At 38.3% G+C, this 27,937-nt stretch overlaps 3 protein-coding genes across 20 annotated transcripts in view; 2 read left to right on the top strand and 1 right to left on the bottom strand.

Annotated features, from left to right (window-relative positions):
* Nucleotides 1–1,002, top strand: part of LOC135104364 (uncharacterized) — an 11,784-nt gene extending 10,782 nt beyond the window's left edge. For all 3 annotated transcript variants that reach the window (XM_064011709.1, XM_064011711.1, XM_064011708.1), the window contains one exon: nucleotides 1–1,002. This exon is cut by the window's left edge and continues 42 nt beyond it. In XM_064011709.1, coding sequence (XP_063867779.1) covers nucleotides 1–240 — 240 coding nt within the window. In that variant the 3' untranslated portion in view covers nucleotides 241–1,002.
* A 351-nt stretch (nucleotides 1,003–1,353) lies between these two features.
* On the bottom strand, nucleotides 1,354–4,722 carry LOC135104535 (dynein axonemal light chain 1-like). The gene is given in 8 exon segments (XM_064012109.1): nucleotides 1,354–2,094; nucleotides 2,096–2,112; nucleotides 2,304–2,394; nucleotides 2,545–2,634; nucleotides 3,167–3,278; nucleotides 3,670–3,756; nucleotides 3,758–3,843; nucleotides 4,573–4,722. Coding segments are annotated over 8 exon segments (921 nt in total). The 3' UTR covers nucleotides 1,354–1,806.
* Nucleotides 4,391–27,527, top strand: LOC135104363 (serine/threonine-protein phosphatase 2A 56 kDa regulatory subunit gamma isoform-like). 16 transcript variants are annotated; one of them, XM_064011691.1, is made up of 14 exons: nucleotides 5,024–5,160; nucleotides 8,794–8,832; nucleotides 14,209–14,563; nucleotides 15,093–15,341; nucleotides 15,581–15,735; nucleotides 16,035–16,165; nucleotides 16,717–16,776; nucleotides 17,047–17,260; nucleotides 17,451–17,570; nucleotides 17,871–17,998; nucleotides 18,105–18,206; nucleotides 18,324–18,519; nucleotides 19,110–19,295; nucleotides 25,474–27,527. In XM_064011691.1, the coding sequence occupies exons 1-13, from the start codon at nucleotides 5,080–5,082 to the stop codon at nucleotides 19,260–19,262; spliced, it is 1,983 nt and encodes a 660-aa protein (XP_063867761.1). In that variant the 5' UTR covers nucleotides 5,024–5,079; the 3' UTR covers nucleotides 19,263–19,295; nucleotides 25,474–27,527. The 16 variants fall into 16 exon arrangements, with proteins under 16 accessions (XP_063867767.1, XP_063867765.1, XP_063867774.1 ...); XM_064011697.1 differs by lacking the exon at nucleotides 5,024–5,160 and adding an exon at nucleotides 4,391–4,927 and having other exon boundaries at nucleotides 14,212–14,563; nucleotides 19,110–27,527; XM_064011695.1 differs by lacking the exon at nucleotides 5,024–5,160 and adding an exon at nucleotides 4,392–4,927 and having other exon boundaries at nucleotides 19,110–27,527.
* The last annotated feature ends 410 nt before the right edge of the window (nucleotides 27,528–27,937 follow it).

The following is a 27,937-nucleotide window of genomic DNA, read 5'->3' as shown; positions in this document are numbered from 1 at the left end:
CAGACTAAGGTGGAGACCGAGGTGCTGGAGAAGACAGTCGTGGCCACGGAGACTGAGATTCAAAAGGTGGAGGTGACGAAGTGCGCTCCTGCCTACCACCCCGCCCCTTACCACAGGCCCTCCTACCATCCCCCCGCCACCGGTCACGTCTCCTCCTCCCTCGGCAGCTTCAAGGGCTATGACGGTTTCCAGGGCTTCAATATAAAGGGGTACAATCCATTCAGGGGCTACGGACATTAAGTAACTGGATGGGTGTGTGTTTAACGTGTTGCCTTCAGTCTCTCTGCGCTGATTAAGTCATTGGTTAATTTGCGTAGATTGTGTAAGTTGTCCACTATGCACCACGATAGTATGCTTTCCTCAGTTTTATTCCTTCTCTTTCTTCTTCTTCTTCTTCTTCTTCCTCCTCCTCCTCCTCCTCCTCGTCCTCCTCCTCTTTCCGTTTTCTACTTAGTCCGTTTCTTTCTATTTCTTGTTGGTTTATGCTTCTCATTTCCGTCTTTTTTTTCCCTTTTTTTCTTCTCTTTCGTTCTTTCTTGTTCACATCTCCGTCTCCATTTCAAACATTTTGGTTCTCATTCGTGTTTTTTTTTTTTCTGTCTTTTTTTGCATGTGTAAGGTGTTTGTGTCTTGTCGTGTACTTCGTCCTCGTCTTTATTCATCCTGCTCTCTATCAGTCCGTCTTGTGTCTTTATTCATGCCAGCCAGTGTACAGTTTCATCGCCCTTCATCCTGCACGTCGACCACTGAATTGTAAGAGTGTTGCATGTGTCTCTAAGTCTCTCTAAAGGAACCTTATGAATAATGTAAATAGGAATAATATATTTCTATTGACGAATACCTTCAGTCAAAACAAGATTTCTTATGGATTTTCTTACTAACTTTCATATCCAATGCGAACAAGTACCTATCTCTCTCTCTCTCTCTCTCTCTCTCTCTCTCTCTCTCTCTCTCTCTCTCTCTCTCTCTCTCTCTCTCTCTCTCTCTCTCTCTCTCTCTCTCTCTCTCTCTCATACCAGAACGGACCTCATCATACGAATTGCGCGGTTTACTCTTAATTAAATAGCGTTGTTACCTTGTGTGTATTTAGTTGTATAAAGCCTAAAGTGTGTATTTTAATTAGTAAGTAGTCTTGTTGTAGTGCTTTCAATAGTTGTATTTTTTTTTTATGTACAAACTGATATCTACTCGTCATGTAATATCGAGCAATTATTGATGTACAGTACGTATTATTATTATTATTATTATTATTATTATTATTATTATTATTATTATTATTATTATTATTATTATTATTATTACCGTAGTCAACTAAATCACACAGTCTCTTTCATGTGCAGGTAAACTCAGGTGTCTCTCAAATAGACTGCTTTATTTTTACTGAACCTACAATATTCTACAAATAAACGAAACCAGCATTTGAGGCGGCTATATTTCTTTGTATGCATGGAGCTCCAACCTTCAAGCGTTTCAATGAGTCTGACTACACAACAGCAACAGAAGTAATAATAATAGCAGTAGTAGTGTGTGTGGGAGGCATTAATGCACAGATAAGCAGTAAAAAACAACTATAACACCTGTGACTAATGAGGAAATCAGTCACTTCCTCTCTGGTTACTCAATGGGAAGAACACTCTTGAGAATCCGGCTGGCTAATCATCTGTACCCTTTGGAAATGGTCGTGGTGAGAAAGCAAACGTCTCTGAATACTGGTCTACATAGCACGGTGAAGTGAGGACATGGAGAGTTATAAAAAGCGTTTGGGAAGAGTATTTACAGAATACCATACGTTTGAAGTGCGTTTTTCTAACCACTCTCCTTCTTCTCTGCCTCTTGTTCTTGTTCCTCTGGTTGTGTTTTCTCCTCCTCTACCTGTCCCTCTTCTTCTCCTTCCTTCTTCTCCTCCTCCTCACCCTCCTTCTTCTCTTCCTCCTGATTCTGTGTCTGCTGCGCCTCCTGTTGTTGTTGCTGCTGCTGCTGTTCGATAATCAGCTCGTCATCCACATCGCGAATGATAGGAAGGCCGTCCAGTTTCTTAAGTGCCGTTAGTTTGCGCTCCACCTCAGACCTCCACGTGGCCCTCCGCAGAGTGCTTCTCCTCAAGGGGATTTCCTGAGGGAGGAAGAGGTGATGGTGGTGGTAATGATGATGGTTTTGGTAGTGGTATAAAAACAGCAATTCTACTACTACTACTAATAATAATAATAATAATAATAATAATAATAATAATAATAATAATAATAATAGTAATAATAATAATGTTGCAGCTGCTACTACTTCTACTGCTACTGCATTGCTCTTACCGACGAAATTGAGCTCCTCCAACGTTGACACCTCGAGTAACTTCATGAACTCAGCCCATTCCTTCACTAAATTGTTAGACATGTACAGAACCTGTCGTGAGAGAGAGAGAGAGAGAGAGAGAGAGAGAGAGGAGAGAGAGAGAGAGAGAGAGAGGAGAGAGAGAGAGAGAGAGTTATAATATGTGATACCATCAACAACCGTGGAGTTAGTAGGAACATAAACAAATCACAATAACATTACCTTCAGTTTCTTTAACGCTCCGATTCCCTTTAGCTTTTCTATCAGGTTGTAAGAGATCCAAAGCTGCTCCAGGGTCTCCGCCAATACCTCCTGCATGAAGAAGACGAGAGAGGAGAGAGAGAGAGAGAGAGAGAGAGAGAGAGAGGAGAGGAGAGAGAGAGAGAGAGAGAGAGAGAGTTAGATATAAGAGCCTGGATATCACTTAGATGAATTAAGCAAGAGGTAAATAACACAATAAAAATCACGAGCGTCTTATAATTCAAACGAAGAAATGAGAACAGTTTGTTATAATAACAGGATGGATTTTTTAGACCAAAGAATTCAATAAAAAATAAATTAAGGGTGTATTTTTAAATCTAATGCAATTATTTGTAAAAGAAAAAAAGTAGGTAAATGTAGGAAAATGAGAAGTGTGGGACTGCCATGATCGTAGTAAAATAATAAACGCTATATGTAAATAAATAAACATATAAATAAATACATAATTAAATAAACTTCCTATAGTCTAATATGGAAATGATGAACAGTCTTACAAACGACCGCTAATATTATCTCTCTCTCTCTCTCTCTCTCTCTCTCCCTCTCTCCTCTCCCCTCCTCTCTCTCTCTCTCTCTCTCTCACCAGGCCGGCGAAACTCTTGATATTGTTCCTGCCGAGGCTCAGTATGCGAAGATTGCGTAGATTGTTGAGGTGGTTGAGCTTCTCGATGGTGTTGGTGGAGAGAGAGAGCTTCCTGTGGAGGGAACACTCATCTCATTAGTATTTAACGTGCCCGAGCATTTCATTGGAAGGTCCTGCGCGCTCGGAAAGTAAAGAGGAGACCAGAAATGGGCGTATATTGAGTTATTTACATCTGTCAAGTATCTTTTTTTTTTTTTTTTCTTATAGAAATATAAAAATATCTCAGCCTATATCGCAATGGATGGCACATGTGCAGGTTCCTAATTGCTAAGTTATTGTAGATACGAGATTTTTTCACCGCTCCGTCACTACCCAGGACACCCCCTTATCTCCGCACCCGTACATCACTTCTTATCCACTATGTATCCTCGTTGCTACGTTGCCTACTTAGTAAAAACAAAGTAACTTCTTCTCTCATCACCCTACAGTCCCAACTCACTCACTCGCATGCAGTCAGGTTTTGCAGGGAGGCATCCAGCTTTTCGATTGGGGGTTGCAGGCCGATCAGCTTCACTTCTATAGCCTCGCCCCGCTTTCTCCCCCGTGTTTTCCTCCCACTGCCTCAGCGCGTCTCGAGTGCTGGTGCTCTTCTGGGAGTCCCCGCCCTTGCTCTGGGACTAGGCAACACACTTCAGTAATGGGGATAGATAAGCCTATTTAGGTAAATAAGGTGTATCAAGTGTTTATTTACGGTCTCAAGTGTATATTTGTCATAATCATCCGGATTACTTCAAAGCGCAGCGCTAGATTACGAATATTCTGTGATGTTAGCGTGTTTTGGAGACTATGCACTTTCTGCTTAATTAGCTTTTTGCTCACCATTTCTTACGCACAGGGAGGAACGAGCAGTGCCAAGGTCTGCACCAGAAGAGATTAATCCAGTCGCGGGGTGTGAAATGACTGCCGGCGAGGAGCGTCACGCCTCGCCCGGTATACACAGTAACCATGGCAACAGCTGGGGCCGTCACACTCCATGAACAAACTAGATAATACACTGAGCTATCATTATAATTACGTCTCATCAAAAAAATACTACTGCTGCTTATCAAACTCCCTACTGTTTATTTTTATTTCACACCCATCTCGTTACCTGCAAAACCTATCACACTGCCAATCACCGGTGTGTCACTTTATGACTATATTTTACCCCAGAACATTTCGGACTAATTAAACCCTTAATTTCTCAATTCTAAAAAGAGGACATTAGGTTTGGGAGAAATCTGCATCTCCCTTGTCATCTGGCGAGACAAAAGAGCATCAGCAAGGAGTGTGAGGGTGTAGTAGTAGCATGAGCAGGTGGCAGGTGACGGGGGCTGACAATTGACGTGGAAAAACGGGAGTCCTACGCGCCTTTCCCGCCCAGGCATCCTCGACCCTGCGTGTCGCGACCCCCCAGGGACCTCAGGCATGGGGCCCCGGACGTGCAGGAAGGACGGCCGGAGATGAAAAGACGAGTGGAAGCAGGAGGGAGGGAGTGAGGGTCCCGTCATGCCCATTCTCCGGAACAAGTGAATGAAGACCACGTGACCCAAGCGGACCAATCAGCGGCCAGGGATCACCCCGCCCAACGGACCAATCAGCGGCTGGAGGTTCCTCGCCCGACGGACCAATCAGCGGCCGAGATTACCCTCAAAAGACGAACTCGCGCGGTAAACAACAAAGTCTCCTGCAAAGTACAAAATAAAGCAGCTAGAAATGGAGGTGAGTTGTACAACCCGGCCTTTCTGAGCCAGGAGGAAGTGTCCAGCTGGAAGGGAAAAAATAAATGAGGTGAAATTTCTGAAAGGGCGTTGACGGGAGGGGCGGAGCAGGACTTGGGTTTGAGGTATAAAGCCGAGGAAAATGTGACGGCCATGAATAGTGTTGGAACCTCTGCCAAAAGTGATGGGAGGAAGAGTCAAAAAAAACATGAAAAGATGCTGAAGAAGGAAAAGGTAAACACTAGCAGGCCATCTTTTCACGATTTGGAAGCCGGTGGAGATAAGGTACCGTAGTGTAGTTGTAGAAATCAGAGTGGAGTGAGGAAAGGGAATGGAGGAGGCGCGGGTGTTTGCTTCCTCCGTGTTGTTTACCTTCTGACATCCTCTCATTTATCGCGCCTGAGCCCCCGCACGTTGCCCATTTCACATGCTGCCCACAGTTTTCGCTCGCCTGAGTTGCCGTGGAGGTGGTGTGGTGCCGGCGTGCCCGTAATAATGGTAGGTTCAGGTGTTAACACGGCCAGTTGGCGAAGGACCGCACTTGTCTGCCAAGGTCCCCCGTTAAAAAAAAGAAACAAGTGCGATATTAGCCATCAAGGGCTGTCATGTAGACCAAAAACACTCCCAGGCATGTCAGGAGTGATGCCCACAGTAATCTAGCCCTGAAATTTGCCTGGATGATACTTTCCGAAAATTGATTATGCCATGAGGAGATAACTTGGGTGTTTTTGCCTGCTATTTCTTATCTGTGAAAGATTTTCAAGCGGGGTAGTAAGTTTAACGCATTTTCACATTACTAGATGATGTTAGATGTAATGTATCAGTTTGTTAAGAGGGGTGGAGCCTGTTCAGAGAGACTTGGCTGTGTGGGAAGTCAGCCTTACCTGTCATTTTATTCAGTGCTTCTTGACATAAGGGATGCATTGTTCTGGGACGCGATTCGGAAACCTTGCATCATTCCTGTCAAATCATTCTTATGTGTACCTCTGTGTTGTCAGCATCACACACAGCCTGGCCCACCCTGGTCCATGCACTGAGCCTGGGAGTGGCTGTGCTGATGGGGACTTTTAGGTTTTCAAGTGAATAGTGACTTCTGTTGATAATTTTTACTTCCTTCACATTTTATATAGTGTTGTAGATTCATGTGAAATATTAGCTACACCTGGTCTTATCTTACTGATTCCTCTCTCCTCTCTCTCTCCTCCTCTCTCCTCTCTCTCTCTCCTCTCTCTCTCCTCTCTCTCTCCCTCTCTCTCTCCTCTCTCTCTCTCTCTCTCTCTCTATATATATATATATATATATATATATATATATATATATATATATATATATATATATATATATATATATATAATGATGCCAGTAGTTAGTCCCTTCAGGAAATGAGAGTTGGTGTCCATATTCAAGATCATATGCTTTCTCACTTACTTGGTGCTTACAAACCAATAGTAAAGTTTGGTCAAAAGTACTTCTTTCCAATGTGTTTTGGTGTGTTAAGAGTAATGTTGATTTAAAAAAAAATATTGAAATGCCATGTTTTTTCTCCCTAGTGGTAACTGCAGTGCAAGTCAACTAACCCCCATGCTTTGGTGCTGGGCAGCTAACTCCCTTGGAAGTCAGAATAATTGTTATGCTTCAGTATTTGCCATGTAACAGTGAAGGGTGTGTCAGAACTAAGCCTAAGTTAGTTATAACATTCTAGCAAGTGAGATTTAATCTCCTGTGGCCACACCCAAATCAACTTACCTGCCAGGTGCCCATGTTTGTTGGGGAAGGTGGAGACAGAGAAAAACAAGGCTTTTTCCTTTTTTTTTTTTTTTTTTTTTTTTTTTTTTTTTTTTTTTTTTTTTTAACATGTCAAAATACATCAAAATTCTTATTTCTTATCTTATGACTCCATCACTAGTTGAAAATAGCAAGATATGATCTTTCAGTATCTTCAGACCCGGACAGGTTTTATGGGCTGAACATGAACTTCACAAATGTGTAACTACTTCATTGTATTACACTGGTATATGTCAACAGATTGAGAGCAGTATGACTAAAGATAAATTACATTAGATCTTAATTTGTCTACTGTATTAATTTATTGTAAATGAGCCTTTAAAAGTCATAAAAGTTCTGTTGATTGGTGTCTGTAAATTGCTTGCTTTTCATCCCTTATCTCCTCATGGGAAGCTTGTTTCTTACAGGCCATTAGTTTTGTTAACCCTTTCACTGTGGCATACAACAGGTCACAGCACTGGAAGCAATGTATTGAGTCTTCATAAGCATCTACAAGAAAGAGAGACCATAGATAGAATAGATTTTACCAACTATACCCAATACAGTGTTTGGAGGTGGCCTATAGAACAAGAAAAGATGTTTCAGAGTGGTTAGTGATGAAGAACACAGTGACAAATAGCAGTGAAAAGATTAATGAAATAGGAGATGGTATTTCCACCATCTTGACATCCTTTTTTTTAATTCAATGTAAGGTGTGCTGGTTAAAATTCAGTCGAGAAAACTTCAAAACCATAGCTTGAATTTAATCTTCAATTTTATTGTGTCCTCTTTTATTGCAACTAATGATGTACGCTTATTTTCACTGTCCCTTGTATATCCTGAAGTACAGCACAAGCATCATATCTAGCCCATGGAAGTCAGGAGGATGTGTGTTAGATACAAAAATTACTTCACTCTCATCAACCTCTTCATATGAACAGGCTAAGGAGATAAGATTAGTTATGTCTGGTATGTTAGTTGAATGTTACCTTATCATATACATACCCACATCTGCCTCTCCTCTCTCTCTCTCTCTCTCTCTCTCTCTCTCTCTCTCTCTCTCTCTCTCTCTTCCTCTCTCTCTCTCTCTCTCTCTCTCTCTCTCTCTCTCTCTCTCTCTCTCTCTCTCTCTCTCTCTCTCTCTCTCTCTCTGTAATTATAGCATATGTTGGGTTACTGACTGACTGAATTAAGTTGAAAGTGGATATTTTACAGCATTGTTTGTATTTCCCTTTATTATCCTATACTCCCCAGTGCTGGTAAATAATTGGGCTCAAACTAATTTATTGTCTTATCACAAAAGTTTATCAGGTACATATTGTAATGGAGATAGTAAAGGAAAGGAATGTAGATGAAAGTTAATAATATGAGTCACCCTGAGAGCACCTGTCATCTCTAATAGGCATCAGTTTTTCTTCCCCTTCTTCCTCATCCTCTTCATCTTCCTGTTCATGATTTCCCCCCATCCCTCTCTTCTTCCTCTCCCTCTTGTTCCTCCTCTTCCTCTTCTATTGCACAGTAGGAGATGAAGCTCACACCATAAAAAGCACCACTACCACCTTAGGTCACAGGAAATTCCACTTCTCTTGTCTGCATATCTGCCCACTGTATCTCCCCTCCCCCACCCCCCATTCCATCTCCTGGTTAACCTTTACATTTGTTTTGCGTTAGTGGAATTTCCATCATAAATGGGTGTGTGTGTGTGTGTGTGTGTATGTATATATATATATATATATATATATATATATATATATATATATATATATATATATATATATATATATATATATATATATATATATATATATATATATATATATATATATATATATATATATATATATATATATATATATATATATATATATATATATATATATATATATATATATATATATATATATATATTTGAGGGTAGCTAGTTTTGAATGATATTCGAAGATAATGTTATAGTGCTGTGGCTGATAAGTTGTCTTCAGTGTAATCTGTTCTTTTTCTTTCAAGTGAACAGGCTGTACTTGTGTTAGTGATGTCTTTAATAGTGCTTGTTTAGTGATTATTTTTGGCCTCATTGTTTAACATTTTTCTTTTTTTTTTTTTCAGGAAGCTGCCAAAAATCAAGTTGGAAAGGAGGCGGATGATGTAAGTCATTATTGTTTTTTGTACTTTAGAGTTACGACACATTGATGGCACAGTAGAGGACAAAATATGATGCTGCAATTTAATTAACATATGTCCATCTGTCTTTGTACACATGCAGGGAGATTTATGACATGAGCTGTCTTATTGTGGGCCTTGAAAAGAATAGAAAAAAATTAAGCATAGAAAACTTGGCAACCAACATTACTGTAGCCTATATTTCTAAAGGATGCACTTTCACTTAAGCACACCACCTCCTCATCTTTCAGTATCTCCATTCACTGATTATACCATGATGTGGGAACACACCAGCTGCTGACATCACAGGTGGCATTAGCTATTGTGTTTATAATTGGAGTTATATAACTCATTCTACATCTCATTTTTCATTTTATATATCACTCCTGTCTTAAAATTAAAAGATAAGGCATCTGAGTTTGTGTTTGTACTCTATGCCACTCTTCAGCCTTGGCTCAGTCTTAAGGAGTTTGATAAATATGCTTTCATCCACCAAGATTCAGCTTTTGGAAGGTGTCTTGAAATACTTTGTAGGGGCAAGGGGCCCACTCAGCCTTTTCATGTACCTGTGTTATTTGTTTCATTATATGATTTTTACTATGCAAGTCCTTTTTGTGATATGAATTAACTCAGAAATCCTCCTGTATAATTGGAGTTTGTCATATTGGAATTGATAAAGCCGGACTACTAGCTAAACCTTGTTAAAGTCTATTCATGTTGATGTATTGTCATTTGATATGTTATAAATATGCAGCTTTCATATTTTGTCAGTTTATAAAACAGCCAAAGTACATAGTTAATGATAGTGTTAATACCTCTTACTGTGTTATTAGTGTAGTATTTTGTGATGTGAGAGGATGGTTCAGGAATATGTATTCCTATGTGAGGACACAGGTAAATTTCAATTGTTTGTGCTCTTATAGAATAGGATTATTCCACTTGTGCTCCCATGTTGAAATAAGCTTCATTAGTTAGTATTGTCTGTCTGCCCTTCAGTTAGCACAAATAATAAGTTAGTCATGTAAATAGGCACTAATTCCCAAGAATACATTTTCATTAGTTTTAGCATCATGGCCTTTGGCTAGTTATATACTATAGTTGGTAAGAATACTATAACTTTAGACAGTGAGTGACAAGACAGTGCTTAGATTCAGTGATTGCTAGTGCCTTGCTTTATTAGTCATGCTGTTCAGCTTTCCACACAGACCAGTTGGAGCAATTCTTTTAAAGCTTCAGAAAATAATTTCAAGAAACACCTGCCTCAGTTTTCCATGTAAATGATAATGTTTGATACTCACAGGAGACACATTGTACATTCAATAAGAATTTGTTGTAGACTTCACAAGATTTCTTCAGTAACTTTTATGGTGAATTGTAATAATATTAAACACAGAATGATCAAGTGAAAATGGTATTGTGTAATTTGTAAGTAACTTTTTAATTAAAGAAAAAAAAAGCTTAGGGGGCATCACAACTGCATGGTTTACACAGGCAACACAGGCACATGGTGGCCTGTGTTGTCACCTTGGCCAGCAAGTTATCATGCTTGTCCTGCCACCCTGGGACCAGCTGCCACACCTGCACTGCACTCATTCTCATGCCCTTTCTTCACCTGGTTGGCATTCACATTGTCTGCAGGAGATTTACACTTATGAGAGTTCTAAGTTAGAGGCTTAGACATAAAGTTATAAGTGAAATCATTGAAGGTTACTCTGTTCTGTAAAATGTAAAATTATCTACACTCTATAGTTAGTCTGCCAGTGCTGCTCAGTGTAGCTTATTGCCATCAGCTCAGTTTCCTTCATAGCGAGCTGGGCAGGTCCAAAGTTGTCTTTCAGTAGCACTGGTCAATGGTGGTGTTGCTGGCAAACTAGAGAAGGTCACTGGGAATCGAACCTACTTCCTGTCCAAGGGATGTTGAGAGTGGAGGATACCTTTTGCTCCAAGCAGATTAAAACTGTCCAATCCCATAAGGATGTTGGACAAAATTATGACAATGGTTTTTATCAGTTTCCTCTTATTACCTTCATTATATTGACTATTTGATAAGGTACTATTTGATAAGCTAAGTGACATTATTATATTAGATATATGTCATGATCACATGTCAGTTGATATTGAAAGGCTGCAGTGTGGAACTGTTCCACTCACCACAGAGGAAGTGAAGTTGTTGGGACTAACCAATAATGAGTGGCCTTGTTAAAATTAATAGACAATAGTTGATACCTCATTGGGCCAGTCTGTTGAATGAATCCAATATCTGGTGACTTATATTTGAACTATGGTATGAGAGTTGCAGTGCCTGATATTCAATGTTATTTAATTCAAAATTAGCTGAAGACAATGAAACAGTTCAAGTAAACCTGCTAAGGTCATTAGAAATTTTGTTTTATGATTTACATTCTATCCTGTAAAACTGAAACTCCTGCAGCTTTGTTTTGCATCAGTAATAATCACCATAATCATTATACTTTACATTTTAACTTCTCAGAGGTTATTTATATGAACAAATAAAACAACTCACAGTACTCATAGTCCTTTTTCTTTCACTCATTCATGTAAACACATCCTCACCTGGTTGACATTTGCTGCTAAATGGCAGAGCTTCTAATTCTGGGAGTTTTTTCTCTCTCTCTCTCTCTCTCTCTCTCTCTCTCTCTCTCTCTCTCTCTCTCTCTCTCTCTCTCTCTCTCTCTCTCTCTCTCTCTCTCTCTCTCTCTCTCTCTCTCTCTCTCTCTCTGAAGCCACTATTCATTCTTCAGCAAGTGAGGAGGCTAACTCACCACCTGTTCATCTCTAAGTTACACTTTTTTTTTACTGTAATCAACACAGAAGACTCAAATGCAAGTAATGAGCGCATGCACCCCCAACTTTCCTGTTCCTCAGATTTCCAATAGATGCTGCATGCAAGTGTTATTCTTGCTGTTGCCTTTGATGTTTTGCTGCTTTTGCTGTTGGCTGATGCATGCATGCATTTCCCCAAGCATGTATCTCAAGGTTTTTGGAAGAGAGCATTGATAAATTTTCAGACTTAGTTTTATATATATATATATATATATATATATATATATATATATATATATATATATATATATATATATATATATATATATATATATATATATATATATATCACATTCTAGTATCTACTGTATATGTGTCATGAAGGAAGGTTCTCATCTGTGCTGTGATACCATGGCCTTGTTGTACTGTAGTGACCTGCTGTGACTAATCAAGTGGGTCCAGGCCATCATTATTTTTACCATTTGTTCATTATAGTTTGCGTTGAAATTTATATATGCAGGGTAAGGCTGATGCCTGGCTCTAATATTTGCTACCATACATAACTCATTAGAAGCAGATAAAAAGGGCTGAAACTTTGAAATAAAACTTTCTATTTTTACACTTTGATGGTTTTCACTGAAGGAAAGCAATTTTTATGAATCATTATTCTGCTTGCTGTGGTATGTATCATTATATCAAGATAAATTTATTGTCATAAAGGTGAACTTATTAATTAACTTGTTAATTAACATTATTTGGCTAAAGACTGTGCTGATCCAATAATGCACTGCTGCTGCCCACCACAACAGTTCCTCACTATTTTGAAAGTTTTCGTGAAGTAAAATAGCCTTTGACTCCACTGTGTCAAGAAGTATTCCAGGAACCAAATAACTGCATCATATATGGCAACTATCCTTCAATTTTGCTAATTGCATGCCTCTCCCCATTCTGCAGCTCAGCTGCACAATTCGATTCAGAATTGATATCAGTTCTGCTTCCTTTTCATTCCTAAATTCCACAATTCAACTTTCTTTTGACTTTAATTAGTTTGAGAGAAGAGTTTTTATGCCATCTTAGGAGGTAAATTGGTAGTAATGGTAATCATGACAGAAGTAAGCCCACATTGGTAATTCTGTGCTTATCAAACTGTATTCCATCTGAGGATTGTCACACCTTTATTCAGCCTCACTCCTCTATAACTCCTGTCTTCTATCTCCAACCACCTTCCTCTTATTTTCAACCCCCCAGTGCCTATCTGTTCCTACTTCTTCCCTCTCAACTCTTACTGCAAGAACTAGAATGAGGGATGTCTAGCACCCTAAAGATTATTTCAAACTCATTTAGTGATTTTGTCATTCCTCATTATAGAATTACCTGGAGCAGCACATTCTTAGTCATCTTATTTTTGTGTTAATCAATTGGAACCACAATATTGTTATGGAAATTGGCCCCACTACTCCTCTTATGAATTGGCAATGTAGAAACAAATTGTAGTAAATCACTATAATGATTAACTATTGTATAGTATGAACAAACATCAACCATTCATACAAAGCAGCTTACAGGAACAAAATGGTTAAAAACCTTAATAGTGTATCCTCCACATCTAATTGTTTTGTGTATGGTATCTTATGATCCCTCTTTTATTGCCTTGGGAACTGATTTTATGATACATATTTTTCCTGTAATATCTTGTATCTTGTGAATATCTTCATTGCCTGGGTTATCAGTACCTCTCAGCACTTCTATTGCTATCCTATATCATGATGGTTGCATTATTCCCATGCTAGCAGGTGCTTGCTACATCTAAAGGAAAATACAAGTTCAAGTTATCCTCAGTTGATAACTTCATTATCATATGCAAGGCACTAAAGGTAGGTCAAACACAGATGAAGATAGGCATTGTCCTTACTTTGTTTTAAATATTGTGTAAAGGAAATGTTTTCTAGTATACTTTTAGATACTCCAGAGTAGTGACATAGTGATATCTTGGCTTGTTTCTTTTAAGCAGCATGAGAGCTCTTGTTTACAACAGCAAGAAACTTGAGTGACAGCATTTATTTAATTGTTAACCATCCAGTAGTTGTTCCTCAAGAGTATACCTTTATTGAGCTTTGATGATTTTACATTCACTGTTTCCTTTGCTGTGCCCCAAAACTGTAGCAAAGAAAGAGGAAGGTAACTTGGATGTCTCATGGTGATTGTTGACAAGATTAATCACAACATGTTTCAGCCATCTGAATGAGCACCAGGTCTCCTTGGTCTTTTTGCAAATCAATCTTTGATTTTTGATACCATCTTAAAAACCATGGTGGAATCAAGTAACATTTTGTTGCATTGACTCTGAATAGTAGTAGTTTGTGTTGTCCTTTCCACTAAGACTAACTGCTGGTTTTTCTCTGTGTGTGTTGCTTGGTGTTGTACGTGCGTGGCTCCGCTGCTCCACCACCACCACAACAACTTGCTGCTGTGCTCCTGCCTCCACCACTACCTACACCACCACAACCTCCACCTCCACAACCACCTCCACCACCACCCTCACCATCATCACTTCCACCTTATCACCAACATGCTCAGCAGCAGCATCTGCAGCAGAATCCACAGGAGCAGCAGCAGCAGCAGCAGCAGCAGCAGCAGCAGCAGCAGTCTCAGGAGCCACAGGAGCATGAAAAACAGGATGAACAGCAGCAGCAGCAGCAGCAGCAGCAGCAGCAGCAGCAGCAGCATTCCACACCCCCACCACCACTTATTGGGGCAGAGGGTCCATTAGGAACTGCTACATCCATTAAGGATGGCCTTCCTCCTCCTACACAGATTAATAAAATAAAGTTTGGCCCTGGTGCTCCCCTCATCAAAAAGGAGAAGCGGCAGTCATCATCTCGCTTCAACATCCCTAAGAACAGGGAGTTACAGAAGCTACCATCTCTAAGAGGTGAGTGTTGCTCCCCACTTGCTGAGTGTTACTTTACTTTTACTGTTGTAGTAGCTGGCAGGCAGTAGAAGTTAGGATTACAGTAGTGTGTGTGTGTGTGTGTGTGTGTGTGTGTGTGTGTGTGTGTGTGTGTGTGTGTGTGTGTGTGTGTGTGTGTGTGTGTGTGCTGAAGATGTTTTGATATTTTCTTGCTCATTGAAATGGCAAGGAATTTAGAGAAAACCCTTTTTATGTGTGAACAGTTGTGGACTTATTTTTCATTTATTTATTTGTTTATTTTTGTTGTTTATTTTCTCTTATTCTTCTTGATCTTTTTAAATCTTTTGAGAGGGCAAGTTTTTTTTTAAGAGAAATTATCCAGTACATGTGTAGTCCAATATTTTTCAAGGACTGTCTGGATGCATTTCTCAGTCATTCACTCTCCTTTTATTTTACTTTTTTTTTCAAATGTTTTTTTCTTTTAAGTTTCTCTCCCCATTGACAAGGAGGAAGACAGAAAACTGCGAATAAACTCCCCCTGCTGTTTCAGATGCACAGCCCAGTGAACGGGAAGATTTGTTTATACAGAAGATTCGACAGTGTGGGGTTATATTCGATTTCATAACTGACCCCCTAAGTGATCTAAAATGGAAGGAAGTGAAGCGGGCAGCGTTAAACGAGATGGTGGAGTATGTCACCACTCAACGGCAAGTCATCACAGAGCCTGTGTACCCAGAGGTGGTCCAGATGTTTGCTGTGAACCTGTTCAGAACTCTGCCTCCATCCAGCAATCCCTCAGGTGCAGTATTCTTCCTCAAGGACATTTTCACCTGATGCTTGTGTTCTTTGTGTTTTTACATCCATTTCTCTGCATACTTAGGTACATGCTGCTTCTGGGAATATCAGTTCCAGTTTCTTCATCAGATTGTTGCTCAGGTGTCTTTCATTCTCTCATTGGTTTTGTTAAGCTTAGGAGCACACATACATTATCTTCTCAAAACATCACATCTACTATGACTTGTTTTGGCTTTCTCGTAGGAGCAGAGTTTGACCCAGAAGAGGATGAACCCACCCTGGAAGCTGCCTGGCCTCATCTCCAGTTGGTGTATGAGTTTTTCCTTCGCTTTCTGGAGAGTCCAGACTTCCAACCATCTGTTGCCAAACGATTCATAGATCAAAAGTTTGTATTGCAGGTTAGTAAAGCTGTGGTTACCTCAGACAAGACAACTTTTATCATTTGTTGCAGTATTCTTACTATGTATATGAATGTTACTTTTGCTTTACAACTTTCAGATTATTTAGTTATTTCTAAAGCTCAAACTATTTCTAATAATATAGTAAAGTATATTACCTTAGGTACAGCACATAGTTTAATCAGAAATGGAGAGAGAATACTTTCTTACTCATTGTGCAATTTATGGGTTCATGTAGTAGAAATATTTTTGTTTTCATTTGATGTGGTATGAATATTAATATAAATTTTGTGTTGCAGCTATTAGAACTATTTGATTCAGAAGACCCAAGGGAGAGGGATTTCCTAAAGACTACCTTACATAGAATATACGGAAAGTTCTTGGGTCTGAGAGCATTTATCCGTAAGCAGATCAACAATATATTTTACAAGTGAGTATAGCCCCACCATGCTTTCTGTTACTAATGGTTAAGTAGTCTTTTGGTTTATCATTGAGAATAAAAGAGCATGCAGAGGTTGGGAACCCTAGTCCCTTCTGGTGCTTCTTATAACAAGTCAGGCATGTATTTCCTCTCTCTCTCTCTCTCTCTCTCTCTCTCTCTCTCTCTCTCTCTCTCTCTCTCTCTCTCTCTCTCTCTCTCTCTCTCTCTCTCTCTCTCTCTCTCTCTCTCTCTCTCTCTCTCTCTCTCTCTCTCTCTCTCTCTCTCTCTCTCTCTCTCTCTCTCTCTTCCTTGAAGGGTACATTCTCGTTCTTAACCAAATTTTACCATATTGTGTGAAAATGTCATTATTTACACTGTCTATTTCTTCTATGTCAATGTGAAACTTGTAATTATGTGGATTTTGATATTTTGGAAATTCTTCATATAGATGTGGCTGTGTACAAAGGTTTAAGACTAATCTTGGTTATGTGTTCATACTGCAAAATTTAACTATAAACTGTGGTTACGATTGATACTAAATATGATGTTTCCTTTTGCAGGTTCATTTATGAAACAGAGCATCATAATGGTGTGGCAGAATTACTAGAAATTTTAGGAAGGTAAGATAATTAAGTAACTTTTTAATTACTGGTTTCATAATTGGTGGCAGTTATTGTTATATTTATTTATACTTCAAAATACTGAATTTAGCTCTCACATCTTTATAATTGAATCTGGCAAGATTACATTCCAGTTTTCCTGTAGTGCTTACCAAGTTGTTTTTTATTTTCTTCATTATAAAGTGTGGATGAAGAATGTCTACACACTTAATGTGTTATCAATGCTATTCATGCATATGTTGCACAATAAAAGCTATTTATTCATTCCAGTATCATCAATGGGTTTGCATTACCATTGAAAGAAGAGCACAAAGTGTTTCTCTTGAAGGTGTTGCTACCCCTCCACAAAGTCAAGTCACTGAGTGTGTACCACCCCCAGTTGGCTTATTGTGTAGTTCAGTTCCTGGAAAAGGATCCCTCATTAACTGAACCTGTCATCATCACCTTGCTCAAGCTGTGGCCCAAAGTCCATAGTCCTAAAGAGGTCAGTATCCTGTAACATTGTGAACATAAATGCACAAATCTTCATTAACGTTAGGTCCCCCATAGATGTAAGAGTATAATATCATATGATGCCTCAAGTAGTAGTAGTTATGGATTAGCAGCTTGAAGGAATTTAAACCATCTCTGAAAGTTATCTGATAATTTTTTATTATCTCCCTTTTTTTTCACAGGTGATGTTCTTGAATGAGCTTGAGGAGATCTTAGATGTTATTGAACCTAATGAATTTGTGAAGGTGGTTGTCCCATTGTTTCGCCAGCTGGCCAAATGCGTGTCATCACCACACTTTCAGGTGCAGTATTATGTTTGTCTTGTGTTTTGTGTAGTGATATAAATAGATAGTTTAATGAATGCACCAAAAATAGCAGTCAGTGATGTATTCATTGTTTTGTTCATAAATCTTTCATTTCTTATGATTTACCCACACCATGATCATTTGTGACAAGTAATTTTGTGAATTTTGTATTCCCTAACAGATAAATGTGACCTTACTATAGACAATATAATGCTTTCTTTTAGGAATAAATCTTTGTTCATCATGAGAATTACAATATTACAAGTTATGACGGCATTAATTTTTGTAATGTTTCAGGTTGCTGAGAGAGCTCTCTACTACTGGAATAACGAGTATATACTGTCACTAATAAGTGACAATGCGCAAATTATTCTGCCCATCATGTTTCCTGCTCTATATAAGAACTCAAAGTCTCACTGGAACAAGTGCGTGTTCAGCTTCAGGACATTGATTGCATAAATTGAAATATTTGGTTTATATATACTGCAGTATGGCTATGAGCAAATATTACAAATCTCTTATTATTTGCAGGACTATACATGGCTTAATATACAATGCCTTGAAGCTGTTTATGGAAATGAATCAAAAACTTTTTGATGAATGTACACAGCAGTACAAAGCAGAACGGCAAAAGTAAGTATTGTTTTGTGCATGTAGTGAGATGTTATACATTCTTAATACATGCTCAGTGGGGATGATGGTGCTCTTACCTCCTAACTGTTTTTTTATTTTTTATTTCTTCAACCACAGAGAAAAAGAAAAGATGAGGGAGCGAGAAGAAGCATGGCAACACATTAAAGATTTAGCTGTAAAGAATCCATTATTCGATAAGTATTCCAGTGAAAGTAACAATATCTTCAGCCCACACTCAGCCTTAATGGTGTCACCACAAGATGATAATGATATTGATTTTAACTCAGAAAATAATGGAAGTGATAACACTGAGGTAAGTACCTAGGGAGGCCTGCAGCCATTCTCTTCAGTGATTAGTTGACTAGCCCTAAGTTTTCGTCTGCCATGTAGCGGTTCTGAACTTTATCTCAACAGTAAGTAATACTTCAGTTTGAGCAATGATGATATCATAAGCAAGGACTTACCTGACAAATCTTTGCTTGGGGAGGTCTGGATTGGCCCGTGCTGGTGGAGATTGCTTATTTGATGGAATTGTTGTGTACTGGTGCCTTGAATGGCTGAGTGTACTCCTCCAGTCACTGTGGGAAATCCTCGGTGGTTAGGTAGAGTGGCATCCAGTCTGTTGGTCACATAGAACTCAAAAGTATTTCAGTTTTCCCTTGTTTCTCTATTTATAGCAAATCTATCACAGATATTTGATAGTCATTATACACTTCACTATTGCATTACAAATTTGCTAAAATTATAAATTTTATATTGAAATTTTTCCTTAAAGTTTTATGAAGGTCAGCTAATTACCTTTATATTCATCATGCTTACTATCAGAGGCTAAGTCATGACTTTCATTGTAAGTCAACAGTGTTTCCTCAATCAAAGTTACTCATTCTGTTCCAAACTTAACAGCAGGCAAAAAAAGTGCGCAACAAAGAGAAGCCGCTGCTGCGGAAGAAGAGTGAACTGCCCCATGATCAGTACACCATCAAGGCGCTGAGTGACCATAAGCGTGCAGACGACTATCTCACCACCTCCCCAGAACTGGCTGCCACCACTAGCTAGACCGCGCCGTGGGTGCCAAGGCGGCAGGAGGAGGTATGAAGGCAGTCTACTAGCTGACATGGCCTGGAGGCCGCAGAGCAAAGTCATCCAGCAGCACGGTGCCCAAGGGTGGGAGGGGGTGGAGGTTGTCTCAAGGACTCAGCACGTTATCAATCAATGGGAATGGCTTTCAAGGTTTCTCTTGGCTTACTAAACCAAGACAGAACATCCCCTTGGGTTATTCACTTCAAGATTTCCTTCATAAATGCCTTTTCTTCTGGTTATGACAGACCAAAGTGGGTGTAACATTAACGGGGTTTGTATTAGTTTTCATAACTAAACTAATGTCAAATGCATGTACCTAATGGGGAAGATAAGTTAACAGGTTGTATTCCTTAAAATCTTCTTTTGAGGATTTTGTACTTTACAGATCAAAAATTTTATTATTAAACCAAGCATATTCCATTTATGTGATGATGTACAGTAACACAGATCTTCAAAATATTTTTGAACTTAAAGATGCAACTAAAACACTCCAGCAAACTCCTGAAATCCTCACAGTGTAGTTTGACTATGCACTCTGCCATATGTTAAGTTCAGGAAAATGTACTGTTTATGAGAGAGCCAGTGAAGCAAGTCTGTCCATCACATCTGCCCTGTGGGCCAACAAGAAGAGGTGAAACACATGTGTTGAGAAGAAGAGTAAACTTGAATATTGATTACTCAGAACATCTGAAATCTTTCATATCTTAAATTTATTAATCATCTATTTGATGGTCTGCTTAATTAAGATTGAAGTTACTGAATCCTATATATGAGAGAGATGGTACCTTGTGCACCAAAAAAGTACCTACATCATATACTGGCTGTTATACTTAAAAGAAAATGTGCACTTGCTCATGCCTGTTCACATGTAAGGAAAATAAATATGGTTTAACTACTTAATTAACTGTAAATCATTCCAAAAATTGTGCTTGGCCTCAGCATAGTTAAATGAAGTCCAAATTACCGTATTGTTGATGGCTGCTTCTCTCTTTATTAAGGACTGGATAGGTTTTGTGTATGTAGGAGGTGCAGTGTTTATGCATAGAGTAACTAATACTATGTGCTTTGTTCAATGCTTTCAACAACTAAAATGTTCTACTGTATAGGATCTCATTCTCATCCTTCATTAATATATATATCCTCATTCTGCATCTTAAGGTTGTTGCTGCTTGATATTCAGGTTCATGCTAGATACAAGAGAGCTATTATGGCAAATGTGCTGTTTTTTTTTAAATATATTTTTGTGATATTGCAACAGATGGTCATATTGCCAGCAGTCTGTGTTTATTACTGTATCTTCATTGATTTATATCTAGAAATCAGTAAATACAAGTCTACAAAATCACATTGATATACATTACCATATAGAAAATTATGCAATGTAGTACAGCGCTGACAAAAAAGAAGGCAGTACTGCAACATTAGATGCAGATCAGTGTTTGGTCCTGGGCAAGACCATCAACAGGCATGCATGTGCACATTTTCTTAACTCAGCCAAGGATATGTTATGGTCGGTATTCACGGTATTAAGATTATTATACCAGCAAATGTTGTCAGCAACCGTCATCATGAATGAGCCATCATACATACATAGTAGATTAGTTTCTTATAAAGTTTGTTAGTTTAATTAGTGCAAGCCTTGGTATATTTTCTCAAAAAATGAAGATCACTAGTAAAGCTGTATATGACAACTGTACTTCAAGTGATGTTTGGTGTTAAGGAACAAAGCTGGGTTTTCTTGACAGCTGCTGGAAATCTAACCCAGGCAATGCTGCGAGGGTTACACTGTAGGTAATAAATATGTAACATAGTATTAGATGAATCATGTGGAATATGTTGTGTTATTTTGTTCAGATAGTTATAACCAGAGTTTATTGGAAGATTATGTTGCTGTGTATTTTAGAATTATATCTTCATATTCCATAAATATATACTGATTTAGTAAAGTAACCCATTAAATTTTTATAGACTTATTTTTGTCTTCAAGGTGTAGGAAGTAAAAGAGAGGTGACCCTCACCATCACTTTGATTGTATGCATGTATGTGATGACCCCAGTAGCAGGAGCCCTGACCAGTGGTAGTGATTGCCAAGCATCTGCATGTGTTTGTGATCATTAAATTAGGTCTTGCAATGTTGTCCTTGTAAGGCTTGTTTTAGTGTCACAGAACTATAGCAACATCATACAAATATCCAAGGCTGGGCAAAAAGTGAATTGTTGCAAACACAGAGAAACTGTTACCCAAAAAGCCTTCATAGTGAGTTCAATTCCAGCAGTGCTCCATGTGTTAATTTTTCACCCTCATCCACCTACACTCACCCTCACCTTATTACTAAGTTATTTCAGTCGATACTATGAAACGGGAATCCGAGCCTTATTAAACATATTTTTAAGATTTCCCTTGCTTCTCTTTCTTTCAACAATTCTCTTGTAGCAAGTGAGTGAATGATGACAAGGGAGCAAATTTCTTTTCTAAGGCTCTATTCATTCCATATTGTCTTCTATTTCCCTGCCAGGGTATTTGTTACAGGGAATCCTAGCACTAGGTGATTGTTCCTGAATTATCACCTCTCCTTCCTTGACATATTCTTTTGTAGTCACTCGAGGAGTAGACCCTATTGGCTGTCAGTCTGCCATGAGACACTATTTGGCAAAAAATTATTGATCTTGGTTTGGGAACTTTCTGTAGCAGACTGGCACAAGCTTTGTAATGGCTTTTGTGTTGGTGATTACTTCACTCACAGACTAGATCAGTATAATATTAAACATGTAGATAAACTGAAGGGAAAACCATGTTACAAAGTCTTGTTTATTACATAGATTTCTAATGCTTGGTTGAGAATGATGAAGCAGAAGTGAGCCACAGGATGAGAGGAGCTGAGGCTCCCTACAGGAGTGTGGCAAGCAACACAGTGATTGATATTGAATTTTTTCTTGCCTTGATTTGGAAAGAGTATCTTGGTTATATATATAACATTTTTTTCTGTGGAGGTAGAAATTACAAAATGCAGTAAGAAATGTGGTAGCAAAGAGAGAGTATGTGTGTAAGGTTTGCAAGGTTTTTGTCTCGACAAGGGAAGAGTGGTTGCATGTGATTGATGAATTGAAAGCGGTTGTAAATACATGATTGGAGATTTGGCCTTGACAGCCCCAACAGGAAGCTGTTTTGCTTTAGGTCCAATCTACAGATTAGGTCAGGTAGAGGAAAAGGGAATGGTTTTGTTATGTGCAGCAGGTATTGCCAGATATAATGTACAATTAACCCTCTTGTACTCTAATTCATTGATGATCAGTCCTCTTTCTACTAAAGGGAATGCTTGTGAATGTATGTAACTAGATGTCTTGTCTCACTTGTACCTCATAGTAGGGATGCCAGCCTACTCTATAGATAGATTTACTAATGTATTTTATTTGATGCTATTTTAGTGGGCTTGCCTCACTCAAAGATTCCTGGGTTCAAATCACTGGCCATTGGGAACAGTTTTCCTTTAACTAACTTTTTTTCCTCTTGAATTTTGTAATCAGTATTCACTTAGAAAAGAGTAGAAGTGGAACATGAGACAGGGAAATTGACTGTGCAATACATCAGTAACAAGGCCAGCAATCCTACCCTCCTGGAAGTGTGTGTGGTTGTGCAGGAACAGAAGGTCAACAATCCAACGGATGTGTGTGTGTGTGTGTGTGTGTGTGTGTGTGAAGGATAAATAGACAAAGTTACTGCAGCAGTGCTTTCTGATTTTCTAGAGTACAACGTGTTCACTGCTGACTTTGCCTGTAACATTTTACAGAAATCATGGTTATAATTGATACAAATCAGTGCCTGTAACACTTTACTGAAATCATGGTTATAATTGCTACAAATCAGTTTTAATCCTGTAACAAAAATTTTAGTAGATGATACAAATCTTAATCATTGACTTGCTGTACTTCAGTCCAGTAGCAATTAATAATGGATAAATTCTGAAACAAGGGGAAAATCTTAAATCTTCAGATTTCATACTCGCCAGTGTCCAAGGATGGCACTCTGCATATCCAATAGGGTCTGTTGACAACAAAGTACAGGAGAAAAGCTTAAAACCCACTAAAGATTCTTAAACTTTCAATGTTAATATACCCTGCAATACTGCACTTCTGCTAACTTCTGTCACTGACAACTATTCATATACTAGTATTTTCCACCTCAAAAACACTTTATTAGAAATTTATTCAACATGATTGTCATATCAAAGAACATAACCTCATCATTTATGAATATCCTCATTTTCCTCATTATCCCTCATTAGTTGCTCATCCTACCTCAAACATACATCACTGACGTGCTGTGTGAACCACTGCAGTAAGACCTCTGGCTTTGGTAGTATGAATGCACTACCATTGCAAGTTTACTGATACATTGCACAGTGACCAGATATGCTGCCCACATTACAAATCCTTACAGTAAATTAACTTGGCTGCAAATATTTTCTTCAAAAAGTTGTATTTTGGTGCTGTCTACCCTAGGTTCTAGGACCCCAAGCAACTGAGATGATAATTATGTATAATAGAAAGAAATGTAGAGAAGCCACTTAGAAAAATTAGGCTTTACTGACAGTCACAATAACTGAGTAAGTATAAGCCTTGTAAAGACGTGAAGCATGCATAACCTTTAATTAGGTGGGCCTGAAGTAGTGTTAAAATGCACCTTATTCTTCCCTTTTCTGTTTTCTTTAATGTTAATGATAATTCAGTTGCTTCCAAAGCTGCCATTTATATTTTGATAGCATGAGAAACTGCTCAATAATTATTGATCATGAAAACACAAAATGCTCCAGGTATAATGTGACCTAGGATTAGGTGTGTTCGATTACATGTTAATACAATTCCCAAGAGAAACCATTATAGTCCTAGGAAGTTAATAATGAGTCAAGTTTATACCAGCAAACTCAAATGGCCCATCATGGGATTGTTGATCCCAGTGTTGGTGGCTGTCAATATTATAGTTCCAGGGTTTTTAAATCTAGTATAATTTAAAATGTTTTAGTTGCAAAAAACTGTCCCTATTTAAGGAAGAGAGTAAACATTATGTTGGGTAAATGATGGTAAACTTTTATTGAAATGTAAGACCTATTTTATTTTATTGAAATTGTGTTTGTGATGGTTGTATGCCATCATTGGAAGCAGCTGAAGATTAGCACCCAATCCTGAGGCTTTTGGGATTGGGTAGGAATGATGGAAGAGTGCATTCCTGTAGAAAGACCAACCCTGCATTAGAAAAGTTACCTAGCCTTCCTTTTAGTTGGGATAATGCAACATTCCAGGAACTGTGGTGTAATATATATAACTTAGTGGTATACAAGGTATCTTTATTCACCAGACTGATCAATTATCTTGTGCATAACTTTCTTAATTTTATTAAGTTTACTAAAATATTAGTAATGCATCAGCATAAGTTGCCCACCAGCATAGGAGTCACCTCTCACTTATCCGTCCTAGTGCAAGCTGTACCCAAGGTCATGGAGAAGGAATTGAGACCTTACTCTCATAGATGTTATTTTTTTATATGAACTTTGAAGTCACTGAGTAAAAAGGCATATGAGGGAAAGCTAATGACATGCAAATTCATAATTACACTTAAGTAATCATAATATAGCAGGTCTCTGGTGGTGATATCTAATGCATATGGCATTGGGATGATGCTTGAGGGTAACTAGGAAAAGGTAATTCTTTTGCCTCTATGTAAATAAAATCATGTGTGAAATAATAGCATCTCAAGGCTATGTTGCTGAAGTGCAATGGATGAGGGTTATGTAGGCAGGAATCATCCCTGAGAGCAAACTTCTTACATGTTTGAAGTCCCTCTTCAGAATGGTTATTGAAAATGAAGTTTGTGATGCTTGAAGTCTCAAAATTAAAGCCTTTGTCATGGTGCTGATTATGACAGACATTTTTCTTCAGATCTTACATTTTGCTTTTTGTGTTCTGATTTTATGCAAGTTTACAATTTACTCTGGTTAAATTGCTGGAACTGCCAAGACTAATCACATTCCGTTGTTTTCTTTATTGTATTGTGGAGAGGCATGTAGTGTTTTTACTGGTGGTGCATGGAATACTTGACCAAAAAGCTGATTGTATTACATTGTCAGTATTTTGTGATATGGTTATTAGGAAAAGTGCATCATATGTGATGTGACAAAGTCTTTGTTTTTCAGGGAAAATTTAAGTATCCAAGCGACGGTGCCAAGGTTAGATTGTGATTGAGGAGCCGTGCTAAGCTGTTCACACCAGATGTCAACACAGCATACACATAAAAGCTTGATAACACCATCCCAGTGCCACTCCTCTCTTGTCAGCTACTAGTATGGCTTTCCAGTCACACGTACACCCACACTCACACTAACAATAAATACCCGACACTTTACGGGTTAGGAAAACACCACTGGCCTCAAAGGTTGAATTCTTAGATGCCCTTTGTTACTCACAGGACACATACTAGACTCAATGCCAAGTAAATTAACCCTATTCCTATACACATGACATAAACCCCTACCCTCTTATCCTACTGAAAAGTATATAAAGTAGGTAACTTTCATATCCTCACACTTGAAGTTACCATAGGGAGGTTATTTCCTTCCTTTAGGGACTGAGGAGAATGTGCAGGGCTCCCTCCTTTCATCAGTCCCTCTTGTCAGGAGTTTCCTCCCATCACAGCTTCCCTCCCATCAGGGATTTCCTTTCGTCAGGGGCTAAGGTAGGAAAATGAGGTAATTGTGTGTGTATGACCTGCAGGATATGATGCTACCTCCAACTACATCTTAACCTCAACCTCCAGCCACTGTGCATATGGTTTGTGTAATGTAATGGCTAGAGGTAGGAGTTACGACCACATTGTTTTTGTGTGAGCTTAGATGACATTGGAGGTGAAAGTAATACACACCACTCACTACACCAGAGAAAGATACCCTTACAACTTGTTTAGATTACTGATGACCATACACACATTTGGATTCCTATAGAGGACATATACACAAACAGACAGACCCTCCTTATATATATATATATATATATATATATATATATATATATATATATATATATATATATATATATATATATATATATATATATATATATATATATATATATATATATATATATATATATATATATATATATATATATATATATATATTCCTCACCTGATTAACTGCCTATTTTCCCATACTCTGATTTTTCTAATTCATAACATAAATACATTAGTTTTGTGAGTATTGTACAGAAACTATTGTACCTACTTGACTAGTTTGATTTCTTCCTTATGATTCCATGATTTTTTATCTCATTACTGTATTCTTTATTACTTTGAAGTATATTCCCAAGCATTTTAAGTACAAAGACCATTGAGATATCAGTATCAGTCCTGTGACCATTTAAAATTTAAAGTCAGATAAGGAGAGGTGGCTTTTAAAAATATTTAAGTATTTCTGGCATGCTTGTGTCAGTATGTTTACTCAGTCTTTTGTTTTAGGATGTCACTCTGGTTACTTGAAAGAACATTGCAATGTCTATTTTCTTCCCAGGGAAGCTTCCTGGAACATATACATACATATTGGTATTGATAAAAAAGAAAGTATTGTAGCTCATTTTGTTTGTAGCAATACATTGCATATGTATTCCCCCTGAGTGCCTCTTTCCTGGTTTCAATGAGAAAACTGCTATTAGACATACTGAAAACTTATTTTGTAATGCTTGTGAAAGTGGTAAGAGAATTGCTAACAAAACTTAACTTATAAAATATGAAAATTATTAGCTGCACACTGACAGTTGAGAATTGGTTAAGTGTGTTGGCAGAGGAGGCTGCCAGCAGACTGCAAGAGTGTGTGAAAACAGCTTCTCAAGAAATTTGTTGAAGCTGAATTTTATACATTTATCAAGATCCCATATCATGTATGCCAAAATGTGGTCCAGGCAGAGTGTGTGAGAGGCCGCCAGTGACCCATTACCACCTCCTCCAGGCCACTCCTTGTGGCATACAGGTCATGGTGGTGCCAGACTTGACCTCTGACCTGCCACACTCCTATTTGGTGTTCCCTGTGTTCTGTATATCATCATGCCATACCAACCTGTCATCATTTTTTTTTCTTTCATTCTTACTCCTTGTTATATATATACATATATTTTCTTTTTGTTTATAGAGTTGTCTTATCTTTTAAGTGTAAATGTGGAAATAGAATATTAATATTAACAATAAATGATCTGCTATGGAGGTGTATCGTTTTCTTGGATGAGAACATTTTTAATAGCGACACTAAAAGTTTTCCCAAGTGATGCAAAATTACCACCCTTCGCATTATCATCTTGAGTGGGTTCGGTTTATGAATCTAAAAGGTCAGTGGTAATGGCACTGAAAATAATATGATGCATGTTTATGCTTATGAACATCCAATAGCATCACTGTGTAAGCGGGAACTACCCAGTTAGCTTTCTTCATGTTATGGCACCATTGATGAATGATGTGGTGAAAGATGTCATAGTAAGGGCCACCTCCCCAGGATGCAGGGCTCAACACCCGGTATACAGTACCCAAGGACCGAAAGGTAACAGATGCTGGGATATAAGAAGACTGCCTGTCTTTGCGGGGTGGTAGTGGGAAAAATTATAATGGAGATAACAGGT

This window comes from Scylla paramamosain, chromosome 10 (genome assembly GCF_035594125.1).
Source record: "Scylla paramamosain isolate STU-SP2022 chromosome 10, ASM3559412v1, whole genome shotgun sequence".
In the NCBI taxonomy this organism is placed as follows: Eukaryota; Metazoa; Arthropoda; class Malacostraca; order Decapoda; family Portunidae; genus Scylla; species Scylla paramamosain.
Note: the sequence above shows the minus strand (reverse complement) of the source record. Positions and strands in the feature narration are given on the sequence as shown.

Bases quoted from the DNA above. Each gene is read 5' to 3' on its own strand.
- LOC135104363 (XM_064011691.1), top strand. From the start codon at position 5,080: ATGAATAGTGTTGGAACCTCTGCCAAAAGTGATGGGAGGAAGAGTCAA. The intron at 17,571-17,870 runs GTGCAGTATTAT...GTAATGTTTCAG, and splicing joins TGTCATCACCACACTTTCAG to GTTGCTGAGAGAGCTCTCTA. The intron at 18,207-18,323 runs GTAAGTATTGTT...CTTCAACCACAG, and splicing joins TACAAAGCAGAACGGCAAAA to AGAAAAAGAAAAGATGAGGG.